The sequence below is a fragment of the Gouania willdenowi genome, chromosome 3 (genome assembly GCF_900634775.1).
Source record: "Gouania willdenowi chromosome 3, fGouWil2.1, whole genome shotgun sequence".
In the NCBI taxonomy this organism is placed as follows: domain Eukaryota; kingdom Metazoa; phylum Chordata; class Actinopteri; order Blenniiformes; family Gobiesocidae; genus Gouania; species Gouania willdenowi.
In genome coordinates, this window is record NC_041046.1 from 29,588,624 (window position 1) to 29,601,786 (window position 13,163).

Here is a 13,163-nt window from a genome sequence, read left to right on the forward strand (position 1 = left end):
ATATTTTGACCTCATTTTAAATTGTGAAAAACATGGATGTTTTTATATAGCTACATTTATGACTGAACAATTTTGCCAAAATTAAAATTCAGATTTCCAAAAATATTTTTGCTTTTATTCTTTTAATTTAACCCAAAGTTAATCTGACCAAACTAAAGTGATGGAAAGCTGCAGCCCTGTAATGAAACCCAAAAAGTCTTTCTTTGCTTAAATATGAAAAAAATAAGTGTTTTTTTGTTTTTTTTTAATCAGGAGAAATATCTTTTAAAATATATTTTATTTGCAAAGGAAGTGAAACAAAGTTGTTGCCCTCGTAAGGACCTTTACGTTGAAATGTCAATAAACAGAAACGGAAGTACTCGATATCACAGATTGTGAAATCTCATCACGCGGTCTTACGGTGAAACACGAGTTTTTGATAAAAGTGTTTGTTTCTGTTCGGTTTTAAGCGTTAGTGGTACATTTTGTATCACAACACGCTTCATCCAACAATATTTTATAAGTTGGTGATCCATTCACTAATAAAGTGACTCGGTATTGAAAAATAAACGCCATGGTCAAAAGTAAGACATTTCCTGAAGCTTATTTTAGAACGAATGTAAAAACAACGTTACACAAACTAAAAAAAATAAAAACAAAACAGGAGAAAAAAGTTGTAAACAACTACTGACTCAGTGGGCGTGGCATGTCGCAGGTGAGTTGCGGAGGGAACGTGAAACAGGAAGTTCACAGGCTGGTGTTTGTCTGCGTGAGTGGGAATCAGTGGTAGGAAACGCTTTTATAAGTGTTTATCATTTGTGTAAATATCTCCTTGTACAATTTCAACACATGTTTGGTTACTTTTGCAACAAAATGACAAAAAGAAAGCTTGTTTATGAATCACGGGGCAATTATGTTTTCTAGCTGATGTGTTGCATCAGGAAAACTGAAGATATCAACAATTGTTTTCTATCAAATGTAACTAACGTAATGTTTTCTTGGTGCTTTTTCAAATTTCATTATGCATTTCAGTAGACAATGAAACCATAGCTACAGACTTTCCTTACAAATACACTTAAACTAGTGGTTCTGAAACTGGGGTACGTGTACCCCTAGGGCAGGGGTCTGCAACCTGCGGCTCTGGAGCCTCATGTGGCTCTTTGACTCTTTTGCAATGGCTCCCTGTAGCTTTAAAAAAAATACTAAAATAATGAATTTTTATTTCTTACAAAGGGTATTGATGATTAATGGCATTCATTTCAAATAAAATGATGATCAAACAATTGGTTTACCTAAAAATAAATCACATTGTGCAATAACTCTGACATCTTATTACTTCAACTCCTGCAACCTCTACAGACCATCAATTTTCCTTACACCTGTGGTTAACCTTGGGTTTTAAATCCCTGGTAGGATATCTAAACCAACAAAAAGACTATTCTGGAAGAAAATAGAAACTTTATTTGTGTGGGGAAAGATCTATTTAATTGCCAACATGCAGCTTAATATGCATGCTTGATGTGTTGCAAGAAATTAGCAATTAGCATGTGACATCACATGATCTCGTGTATCAAATTCAAGTTATTTTTTGTAGCCCTTCAAATCCATTAACTCATAAAATTATTTGATACTATTTCAACTGTATAGAATTTTATAAAGTGTATTGTCTTCATTGAGAAGATATTTTTTTCGGCTCGGAAGGATTTTATTCCAGACGAGATTAGGCAAAATGGCTCCTTTGAGAATAAAGGTTGCAGACCCCTGCCCTAGGGGTACTTGAACACCTCTCAGGAGGTACACAGAAACATTTGTCAGTTTATTTTTTAACATTGTAGATTTTTTTTTTGGACATGCACACAGACATTTGTCTCATCCTGCAATAATAATTTGTTGTGGCACAACAAAATTCAGGATAGACCGATAAGGATTTTTTTTTATCGCCGATGTTGATTTTTTTCCATCAGCCTTAGCCGATGATCGATACGGACTGCCGATTGTCTTGAGCCAATATTTGGAGCCGATACTACTTTTGCTCCCTCAATTTACATCATAAAAATTACACAATGATGTTAACAAATGAGTCTGAATTTTTTAAAAAGGAACATTTATTGAAATTAACAATGGTGAGGCAGAACAACAAGTAAAACATATTTAACAAATATTAAAAAAGGTGATGTAGAACAAGAACAAGTAAAAGATATTTCTGTTCTCTGTAAATAATACAGATCGGCAAACACAGCAGCCCGCATCGGCCAATCAGCCGATATATCAGTCTATCACTATCTGAAATACACCAAAAAGTTCATTTCAAATTCTATAAGGAGCAACGCTTCAGAAATAAAGGAATAAAAAGGCCTAAATTCAAGCGTAATGTTGGGCGAGACACATGAAAGAGTTTAGGTGAGCCTGCAAATACAAATAAATAATGTATGACATGAGCTAAGGGTACTTACGATAAGAAATAAAGGCTAAGGGGTACATGGGGCAGTAAAGATTGGGAAACACTGACTTAAACAAATGTTTTCCACAATCCTGCAAAGCTGTTTATTGTCCTGCACAGACATACAAGCCAGTCATTCACTTTGCATTATTGGTGTAAGGAATTTGATTAATAGCAGTTTATTTTTCTAAACTCTTCTTCCGCAGACAGATCAAGATGCCAGAGAGGGGAAGACGCCAGCAGAGGAGTGATGAATACGCAGAATATGAGAACAGGGACAGAAACTATCCATACAATGGAGACCGCTCTCCATATGACAACAGAGACAGAGACCGACGTGACAGAGCTGAGGATGAGAGACACTCTGCTCATGACAGGAGGCCCAGAGACGACAGACAGAGGGACACGACAACCACCTCTCACAAACAGCCACCTGTTCTCAGAGACCACCACCATGGAGGACCCTCCAGACCGTAAGAGGAAATCAACACAAGCGTGTCTTCCTCTGACACTAGCATGCTTTTTTTGTGTTATTAAACAGTTGTTTCTTGGTGTTGATGTAAAGCAAACATTTCTAAACACTTCACTTTGTGTCTTCACAGGATAAGAGACACATCTTTGTATTACATGGAAAGGGAGCCCAAACCCAAGCTTTACAACTTCAGATATGCGTTAACCACTAGAGGCAAGTACCTCTATTTTTATAGTATCCATCCACCTGTGTGCAAACTGCTTTTAGCCATTCAGCCTTTCTCTCCTGGATATTAGTCTTAGTCTTCATTTAGTCATCAGAATTCTATGTATTGTCATTTAAGTGGACTAAATTTACAAAGATTTTAGTTGACTAAACAATAAATGTGCAGGGTATAGTGTATTAAATCACTTTTATTTACATTCATTAACCTGATCATCTCATTTAACATCATTTCACACCACCTTGCCGACTGTACTTACCTTTTTTTGGTCATTATATTTAAAGGCAGTCTAAATTAAGTTTTCAGAGAAAAGACGACAACAATAAACATCAGCATAAAAGGATTAAAAAAAATATCGGTCTGAATTTTAAAAGCATGTTTATCTATAATTCCCCCCAATATACAGTATATTATAAGAGTACAAAGTAGGGCTGAGCAATATATAGAGATTCAAGATATATCCAGATTTCCATTTTGGCGATAAAGGAAATTTCAATATAGCCTATAGCGATACATTGTTATTTTATAACTTATTACTTATTTTAGGAGTCGCTGCTTTCACTACTCACTCACACGTGCTGTCCGTTAGAGGAGAAAAAGTCAAAAGTTGACATATTTTGCAGATGTTTGTTAATAAATGTGTCTGTGTGGCATTTTACATCACAAATTTAACCCAGAATTCTCATTCTGGAGTTTAAAATATTGAGATTTATATCATATATCGTCATTTAGAGAAAAAAATATTAAGATGTGAGTTTTGGCCCATATCGCCCAGCCCTAGTACAAAGGAGAAAACACATTAGTTGAAAGGAAAATTTCACCCACACACACACAATCCTGCTAATGACGGCGTGGGTTAAAGTATTAAAGTATTATGGTAACTCTTAGAATTGAGTCATAAAATGATGAGGTTTCAGTTCAGTCTCCTCATAATTTTACTGCAACATTTGGAAATAAAATTGTAAATCTACATTTAGAGAGACATCCTTCAGTTGGACTCACACTGACTCTGATTGTTGCTTCTTTGTGTCCTTAAGGTCTTTGTCAGCTTATGGAGATTTTCGTAAATCTGCTTATTGTAATCTGTGCTGGAGTTCCGTACAGTAACAACGGTGGATACCGGGACCTGGCCAGCCTCGGTGGAATCTACTATTATCACTTTGGTGGAGCCAACGCCTTCAGTGGAGCCGACGCAGACAGAGTGAAGGAGCTCGACCGTATGTTCCATCAGCTGAAGAGGCCTCCGTATGTTTTCACCATGGCCTGTGGGGGCCTTTTAATGGTCTACGCTAGTGTCATGTTTGCCCTGGGAATTTTCCGTGTCCCTTTCCGTTTTCCACCCGTGCTGTTTGGGGAAACTGTGTTGAATATCCTCATTGGCCTGGGTTACATCCCTGCACTGGCCTTCTACTTGATTAAATTACAGGAAACCTACGACAGTCCAATTTGCAAAGAGAGAGAGCAGATGTACAAAAGCAAAGGGCACAAAGGCTTTGAGTGCAAGTACCACGGTGCAGATATTGCAGGTGCTCTTTTTGCTGTGCTGGGAGTTTTTGTTTTTATTTTCGGTGCAGTTTTGGCCATCAGGGCTTTCCGATTAGTGCGAGAGCTGAAGAAGCCACAAACGAATGAAGACAACTTGTAAGGTAGTGTTGTGTGTGGGGCCGTGTTGAAATCATGTTACAAGGTTGGTTTTTTTTTATCTTTTGTATTCATTTTTTGTAAACTTTTAGAAAAAACAGTATAACAAAACAAAATAGCTCCTTCTTATAGTTTACAAATGAGGTGCACTGTTACATTTTCTTTAATAATGTGTGTATAATAAATATGAACTAAGTTAGTATTTTGTCTTTTTTTTTTTTTTAAATCGATTTCTCTGAAGCGAATAAGCAAATGATTTATCAAACAGATTTATTACATAGAATTACAGTCTTTACACTGTCATTGTTGAATTTTACCTTTTTTTTTTTTTTTTATAAATACTGGTTCATAAAATGTTCATATTTGCCTACCAAGACAAAAATGAGGATGTGTTTTACCAAAAACCGTTTTGTATTCAGTGGACTTAAAATCCATGAAAGAGAATTTTGTTTACTAAAGAAAATAAACTCCTTTTGTCAGAAAACAAAGGCATTTATAATTCTTCAGCTGCTGGTTTAGTAAAAACTTTCCATTTCTACAGTAAGAGGGACCCTGTGAATATTTTATATCCAATACACATCTCAAATATACTGAGTAAAATAAACACAAAACAAACACAGTCACAGTATAAAAGTTTTATTGCTACTTGGCTTAACTGTGTTATAAAAACAACAACAACTGAGAACTAAAATGATAGCAGCATTTAAAAAATAATAATAATCATCCTTTACCCTCAGAGTTCATAAGAGTACAATTCTGTCTGGCCTTCAGCAAAAAGTACTCTTCACTAGGTTAGTCTGAAGATAAATAAACTTTAATTTGTAAAACTAACAAAATGAATTCTGCAGAAATCTGCCTGTAAAAAAAAAAAGAAAAGATATTCCATTTTACACCAACAAATCACTATGTATGTTCTTTATGGTAACGCATATTTAGGGCATGCTTTCATTATTTTTTTTTAGCTTGTTCCTTAAATTGTACCTTGATGGGGTCAATCTGAAAAATTAACAAAAAATTTTAGATAGTAGAAAGAGGAATATAAATTTGAAGGAATGAAGTACAAAAATAAAGATCCGCTTCTTGGCATTGAGGAAAAAAATATTCAAGCATTTCCGGAAATAAATGATACACACGGTAACTGGGAGATCAACCAAATGGCTACTTTGGCGACGTTACCTAAAGCATCTCTGATCAAATTTCCTCCAGTTTACAGACGGATTTTTAGTCTGACTATTATCACACAAACATGCATACACTTTCTGTATGTGTGCACAAAAGCTTGGAACTACACACAACAAGCGCACACACTCTCACAGCAGTTACTCAATGAATCGGCAGTTAAGAAGTACAAACCCTCTACTTTTGAGTGATTCACATGATTGGTTCCCTTTTGCGTCAGTGGAAGAAAATATCTTTTGAGTCATTGCATCGTACACTGTGCTCGCTGCTCACTCTTCTTCTGCATATAGTCTGCGTATGTACATGCATGCCAATTTAGTCTGCTATATTTGGACACGTGTGCTCGACTGATCGGGGAGTATTTAGAAAGGCCAGGTGAATGCACAGTAATCATGCAACTGTGACACACAATGACGTCCTTCATGAACAAATGTACTGTATGTTGATGTGTGACAATGAAAGGATCACAGAAAGGGAGAAAACAAAAACAAACATTTCAAAAAGTAATCAGACCACATAAATATCTCACGCGCACACATTCCGTCCATATTTATTCTTAGACAGATAAGAAGTTAGACTTTTAGATGATGAAAACGATAGATCAGTGTCCACGTTTTTATTTACAGGTGTTATTTTACAGATGACGGAAAATTAACCGTTGTCTTTTAAAAAAAAAAAAAAAAAAAAAAAAGTACACTAAATGTACATGGTCTGTATTTGTTTCCCCTGTGCCAGCTTGCAGATAATGAGAGTTCAGATAATGGAGCTCTGAGCACAGTTAAAATCCACATTTTGGCTTACAGACCCAATAAAAGGCCACTGGAGCTAAAGAAATGATAGAAAAATAACAAAATAAAAATCTGGTTCCTCGTTTGAATCGTTTAAACAAAAACAGTGTGAAAATGTTCAAACATTCACTCGGCATACACAGAGCAATAGCACTAGGTTATGTTGGTATTATTTGTCGAATACAGATCATTACTGCAGGAGAGTCAGAAAACACGTTCAGGTGTGGCACATCATCAGTGTTAAGTTAGCAGTATGTTCATATAAACTACATGTTTTCACTCATACTATTTTCTTAGTTTCCCCTTAAGAGCTATGTATTTATATACAGTGCACTTGATCACGTTTTATGATTTTTTTAAAATATATATTGCAATAATATTTAGTTAGGACGGCTTATTCTGCTGTCTGCACAATATTAGTACCTATAATAAAAATGTTAATTACAGTAACTGAGGGCATTCAATAAAAATAAAAAAAATTGTCTTATTAATTTACACCAAAAACTGAAAGTCAGTTTTATTAATTGTTTCTTAAACTCAACACGAGGGCTACATAGTCCCAACACTATAAATACATCTTTAATTAAATGCGTATTTTCCACATACAGTATCTCCAAATGACACTATGTACAGTGTAGAAAGTGCTTTGAACAGTGTTTTTTCCTTTAAAGAAACAAAAATGGAAAATGTTCACACACACTCATTTTTAAAGGCTTCATCACTGACCCCTGCACTCATTCTCACGGAGAACTAGGAAATAAACACAGCACCTAAAGAAGGATTAGATCAAACTAAAGACTCTGTATGGACAAATACTGAGCACTGTTACTTTAAGGCTATGAGGGAGCACTGCAGCACTTAATAGAAAAAACAAAAATGTAAAAAAATAAAAATGACACCAGTCGTAGTAATCATCAACACGATAAAAAGCAAAAAAAAAACCTCTAGTGTGTCAAAAACTATCGTGTGCAACTGCCCACCTACGATATCTCACACCTGGAGTAGCTTCACTGAAATGCTCTTTATTTTGGCACAAGCGGGGAATGTTGAAGACTGCATGAGGTTTGCATATATTGAGAATAATTTCACATATTAAAAAAAGAAACACATATTGATATGAATCTGCTAAAGTAAATCAGCCCGAGACTATTCATATTCATCGCAGTTTATGTTACTGTTTCATGTTGACTTTGATCCTATACATAAGATGTCAGAATGACACGTACACCTTGAGGACTGTCGTCTTGCAGGTTTTAAATAGCTGATTGGACAGCTTCGTTAAAATTCGGGAAGTCGGACATCCGGGTAAGTTGTGACTTTCCTGCCTAGCAACGCCAGTCGCCATATTTGATTGGGGGAAAAACAACGTTAACGACGTATTGACTTCTGTTGTAACAGAAAAAGTTTCACCATGCCGAAGAGCTGTTATACAGTATGTTTGGCTATTCGTCCAATGTAAAAAATAAAATAGATATAATTTTTCATATCATCCCAAAAGAAAAAACGCTGGCTTTCCTTTATAGGACGGATGAAAATGCTGGAGTCTACACTATGTGTGCTCTCTACATTTCATAACCGAGAAGTGAACAGTTAAGATCTGAAATGAGGATTGAGGATTTTACTCATTCTATACGGCATTATGTTGTATTTATTTCCATTGTAGCTCTGTTATAAAGTAAACTATGATTAATAGTGTGTGAAGATTTACCCCAGGATTTTTACCATGCGGGTTACTCATGAAGTTCATTTATTAGGTATTTGTAAAGATCTGGGTAGGTGAAATTGGGCCAATGTTTTAGATTGTTCATCCAAGTGTTGGCTGGGACATTTTATAGAACTCATATATTCCTATAGCATTGATAACTTAGCCTTATATTGTCCCCTGGTCTGTTCTGGTAGTGTTTATTGATAGTTATATGCCATGCTGGGATATAAATCACTCCTGTATTGTAATACAGATGTTTTTGTCATTGGACAAACATGAGTTGTTTTCCCCCATTTCAAGATGGCGCTCGTTTATTTACTACCGCTAATGTCATCTGTGACGTAAGCCCGACTTCCCGAATGGTTTTCTGCTGATTAGAACAACATCTAAAACATGTTGGATTACAGCCCATCAGGACCAAAGTTTGAGATCCATGATTAAGTGACAACAATGACGCCTATACATACATCATGTTACATGCTATTGGACCGTTGAAGGAAATTCCAGAATTCCAGAGGTAAACCAAATGTGCTTCAGGGAGAACCTGCAAACACCACACACTGTCAATCTCTAGCAAACTCTGAGCCAGTAATTCCTGAGGGAGCATCTTTTCATGGAATAAGGGCACAGGTGCAAATGTGATCGAGTCGTTACGTCAAATCATTGTGTAGTGTTGTGTATCTATGTCCCAGAGCGCCAGTTTGTAACCAGATGTGCGTCACCCAGTGCACAAAGCTGAGCACTACTATGAAATCCAATCCTAATTCTGTAATGGGTCATAGGAGCACATCTTGAACATGACCTGTTGGAGTGTGTGGTGCACTTGAGGGATAAGTGTAAAAACGGAGAAGATTTAAACTGTTGATGATAACATCTGGATGCAGGGATGTGCAACGTTCTTAATAGGCAGCAGCATCCTGTGGCTGAAAATGAATTACTTCAATTTTAGGAGGAATATTTAAATGTTTCTACAAATGCGGTTTCATCATGCCAACTGTAAAAAGGGGTTTTAAACACTTACATTACACCAGCACTTGACCAATGACTGACACTTTATTGCCCTAAATAGCAATAGTTAATCTTAAAGTCAGAAGCATCAGCACACCAGATTAAATCAGTGCTAATTATGAGTGTCTCTTTAGCGATGATAGTACTATACTGTGTAGAATAGAGTTCTCTATTTTAAAGGTTATTGTCTTCTTATGCTGAAAAAACAAATACAGTGATTTTGAACAAAAGTTATTTGATCATCATATTCTTCCCTTCTCTCTGTCTTACAAGACGTGGTCATCTTTGAAAGCCATAGAAGCAGAGGATGTGTTTTTGTTTTTTTGTTCTTCTTTCCTCCCAACTAAGCAGATAAGCTCACCTCTCCAAACCCAGCCTGGATGTGCAGCTCTGAGCTGTGCTGTCTGCAGTAGGCACTTCTTTGTTTTTCATCCAAGGCTTCGCTCCTGGTGTCTGCAGAGTCCCCCGGAGTGGATTCTCAACATCATCTCTTACACACCCGAATGCACGACTTTCCAAGTAAAGGGAATTGCTATTGACATGTTTGGATACAAAAGCATCCCATTTCAGGTCAGGCTGGTTTTTGTCTGCGATAGCCAGCTGTGCTTTGTTTTGTTTCATTGTGTCATGATTCGGTATCTTTGAAAGCATCTATGGCCTATAGCAGACTCACTCCATGCTTTTTAAAAATACTGATGGCCTTGTTTCACATTATGACTATCGGGGTGCCACAGGCTTTTCCTGACACAGTGTCTGTGTGGCATCCACAGGTCTGAGAACGATCTTGGCACAAATGCAGATAAACAGCCACATGGCACTGTGCAATTATCGCCCTCTAGAGGGCAGTATCATAAACTTCCTTTTGTAGGATGGGAGCCGGGCCTGGACCTGAGACCAGGTGTGAGGCAAATGAAGGGGGATGGGTATGATCCCAAATGGGATAGTTAAAGGAAGTGGGTGTGGTTGGTGCCGAGGGGCCTAAGATGGGAGGGTTCTGGCCCTTCAGCTGCTCCCTGACTTCCTGCTCTAGACTGGGAGGCACAATGAGCTGGTCCTCTGGGTCCTGCTGTGCTGGGGCAGTGAAGTAGCCAGACTTTTTCTTCGGAGCCTCTAGAGCAACCTCTATAAGGTTATGGCTGTCTTCAGGAGCTACCACGGAACCATTGGCCAGCTTCTTACCGAACAGGCAGGACGTTGAAGGAGACTTCTTCAGGTCTATGATCTCTCGCCTACACACAGCCAACAGGCAACCATTGGTCGCAGACACCACCACGCTGTTCTGTCTGCGTATTTTCTCACAGAGAAAATCAGAGCTGTGCTTTTCAAGATTCAAATCTTTGGGTGTTTCGGGAGCCCCTGACAGCAGTTGAAAAGCACAGCAGTGAATGTCTACTTCCACCTCCAACTTGCTACCATTGGAAATAACACCCTCGAGTGGAGCTTCATCGTCACTGTCTAAGCCGTTGTCGGAGTGCTTACTAGAGAACGTAGCACTAGACGGCTGCCGCTGAAGCGGGCTTTGCTGGGCTCCTCCAGGACCTGAACCAGGGATCCGGATTCCACAGAGGGCAGTGGCAGGGTGCACACTACAACGTCTCTCAGGACGTGATGCAGGCCCAGATGATGTCTGTTCATCTGAAGCTGTGGAGCCCGCCTCGCTGCCTAACTCTGAGGCTGAGGTTTCACTGCTCAACTCGGTCACAACACCGCTGCTCGGTATTAAGGTGGTTGGGTCACCTGGACCCGGCGTCACAGGTGCAGGCCCGGGAGGGGGGCCTCTTTGTTCTGCAGTGGAGACGGGAGGCTCACACGTACAGCTGTCCTCACCAATACGAAGCGACACCACCACAGCTCCGATGTTGTCCTTGCAGCCATAACTCTGAGCCAGTGAACACAGCTTTTTAGCAGCAGCACGTGGATCCTGAACAGACTGCACAGTGCACACGGCCTCCTGGTAGGACACACGCTCAAACAACGCTCGATTTCCGAGGATCAAGAACTCATCCTGGGAACAGAGAGGCTCAGTGTGCACCCAGGGCTTTGGGAGCACCCAGGGAGACAGATAAGAGCATCCCAGCAGGCGAGAGCAGCATGTCACTCCGCTCACTTTGTTATCCTGGAAAACAGAGGTGGCATTAATGGGGCCAATGGGTAAACAGATTCATTAGCTTAAAAATTCATCATATAACACCAAATCTATAACAGTTGATAGAATAGATGGGAATTTGTTACCTCAGTAATAATGGCTTTACAGATTTGAACCCTTTCCCTCTCCTCCGTGCAGTTCTCCAAGTTGTAGATCTTAGAGAGGGGAACAGAGCGTCCATCCCTGCACAGCACAGCCTGGCAGTTGCCCACGTTGGCCACAGTCACACTATAGGAACCTCCTGGATCTGAAGACTCACGGTGGATATAGCACAACAAAGCCGAGGCACCCAGTTTCTGTCCTGCCATACCAAGTTTCCTGTTTCCCAAAAACAAAAAGTGCACTTCAGCTTTCGTGTCAAACTCATTTCAGCTCAAGTGCCACATACACGACCAGAAAAATTAATGCTTTTGTAATGGAAAAAAGCACAAATTCAAATTTGCAATGTAATTTGCAAGAATTTTCCATCTTTTTTTAAAAATAATTGCAATTTAATATCACTGTAAATAATGTAGTATTTCATAGTAATTCCCTCATCGTAATTTATCCACAACTTTATATGGCAATTTACAAAAAGTCCTGTTTTTGCTGTAATTTCTACTTTGAACAAAAGCTTTCTGTTGGCCGGACTAGTTTATCTGGCGGGCCGAACTTGTCCTGCTGGCCTTGAGTTTGACATATGTGCTGTATGATATGCAGCTTATTACCGGAGGATCGACAGTATATTTTACTATCAGTATAATCTGTGTGATGAAGAATGTAATGGTAGTAGTTAGCATGTGGAAATCAATGATGACTAGTTGAGAAAAGGGATTATTCAGTTGTTTTTTAAAAAACAAAAGAAAGTATAATGTGGGGGAGTCAACATTTTCTGTTGACTAATATTGTGGAATAATCTGAGATTTAACCTCAAGTTTAAAAGTTTGTGTTCCACATGTTTGGCACACACGAGTGTATGGCAATAAAGAAATAATAAAGCTGATATGTTACCTTAACAAAGCCTTTTTTCCCTTTATTTGTATTTCATTATTCATCACAAACAACTTAGCACCCATGGTAAATGGTAATGGTAAATGGACTAGATTTTATACAGCGCTTTATCACCACACTGAAGCAGTCCCAAAGCGCTTTACATATCAGCTCATTCACCCAATCACTCTCACATTCACACACCAGTGGGACAGGACTGCCATGCAAGGCGCTAGTCGACCACTGGGAGCAACTTAGGGTTCAGTGTCTTGCCCAAGGACACTTCGACACATAGTCAGGTACTGGGATCGAACCCCCGACCTCTCGATCAGAAGATAACCCTCTACCACCTGAGCCACGGTCGCCCATAATGGAGAAGCTATAACATCTGTTGTACCTGTGTGAGGTCAGGAAAGTGTTGCACATGTACACAGAGTCGACACTAGAGTCCAGCAGTTCCTCAGACAGCACGTCTCCCATGGTACACTGCAACAGCCGCGGCACTTCCTCATTACGGTCTCCATCGAATATACCGTAACACGCTTCCACGTTGTCTCCAAACTGGTCCACAGCCAGCACAGACACACACAGCCTATCCAACACAAAGATTTTA

General features: G+C 38.9%; 2 protein-coding genes across 4 annotated transcripts in view; one reads left to right on the forward strand and one right to left on the reverse strand.

Moving 5' to 3' along the window:
* The first annotated feature begins 569 nt into the window (after nucleotides 1–569).
* marveld3 (MARVEL domain containing 3) lies at nucleotides 570–4,948 on the forward strand. 2 transcript variants are annotated; one of them, XM_028436111.1, is made up of 4 exons: nucleotides 570–765; nucleotides 2,626–2,892; nucleotides 3,022–3,104; nucleotides 4,152–4,942. In XM_028436111.1, the coding sequence occupies exons 2-4, from the start codon at nucleotides 2,636–2,638 to the stop codon at nucleotides 4,757–4,759; spliced, it is 948 nt and encodes a 315-aa protein (XP_028291912.1). In that variant the 5' UTR covers nucleotides 570–765; nucleotides 2,626–2,635; the 3' UTR covers nucleotides 4,760–4,942. The 2 variants fall into 2 exon arrangements, with proteins under 2 accessions (XP_028291912.1, XP_028291919.1); XM_028436118.1 differs by having other exon boundaries at nucleotides 705–748; nucleotides 4,152–4,948.
* A 427-nt stretch (nucleotides 4,949–5,375) lies between these two features.
* phlpp2 (PH domain and leucine rich repeat protein phosphatase 2) overlaps nucleotides 5,376–13,163 on the reverse strand; it is a 40,635-nt gene continuing 32,847 nt past the window's right edge. For both annotated transcript variants that reach the window (XM_028436011.1, XM_028436002.1), the window contains exons 17-19: nucleotides 12,948–13,142; nucleotides 11,668–11,899; nucleotides 5,376–11,551 (exon numbers count right to left, since the gene is read on the reverse strand). In XM_028436011.1, coding sequence (XP_028291812.1) covers nucleotides 10,271–11,551; nucleotides 11,668–11,899; nucleotides 12,948–13,142 — 1,708 coding nt within the window. In that variant the 3' untranslated portion in view covers nucleotides 5,376–10,270. The remainder of the gene's footprint in view (nucleotides 11,552–11,667; nucleotides 11,900–12,947; nucleotides 13,143–13,163) is intronic.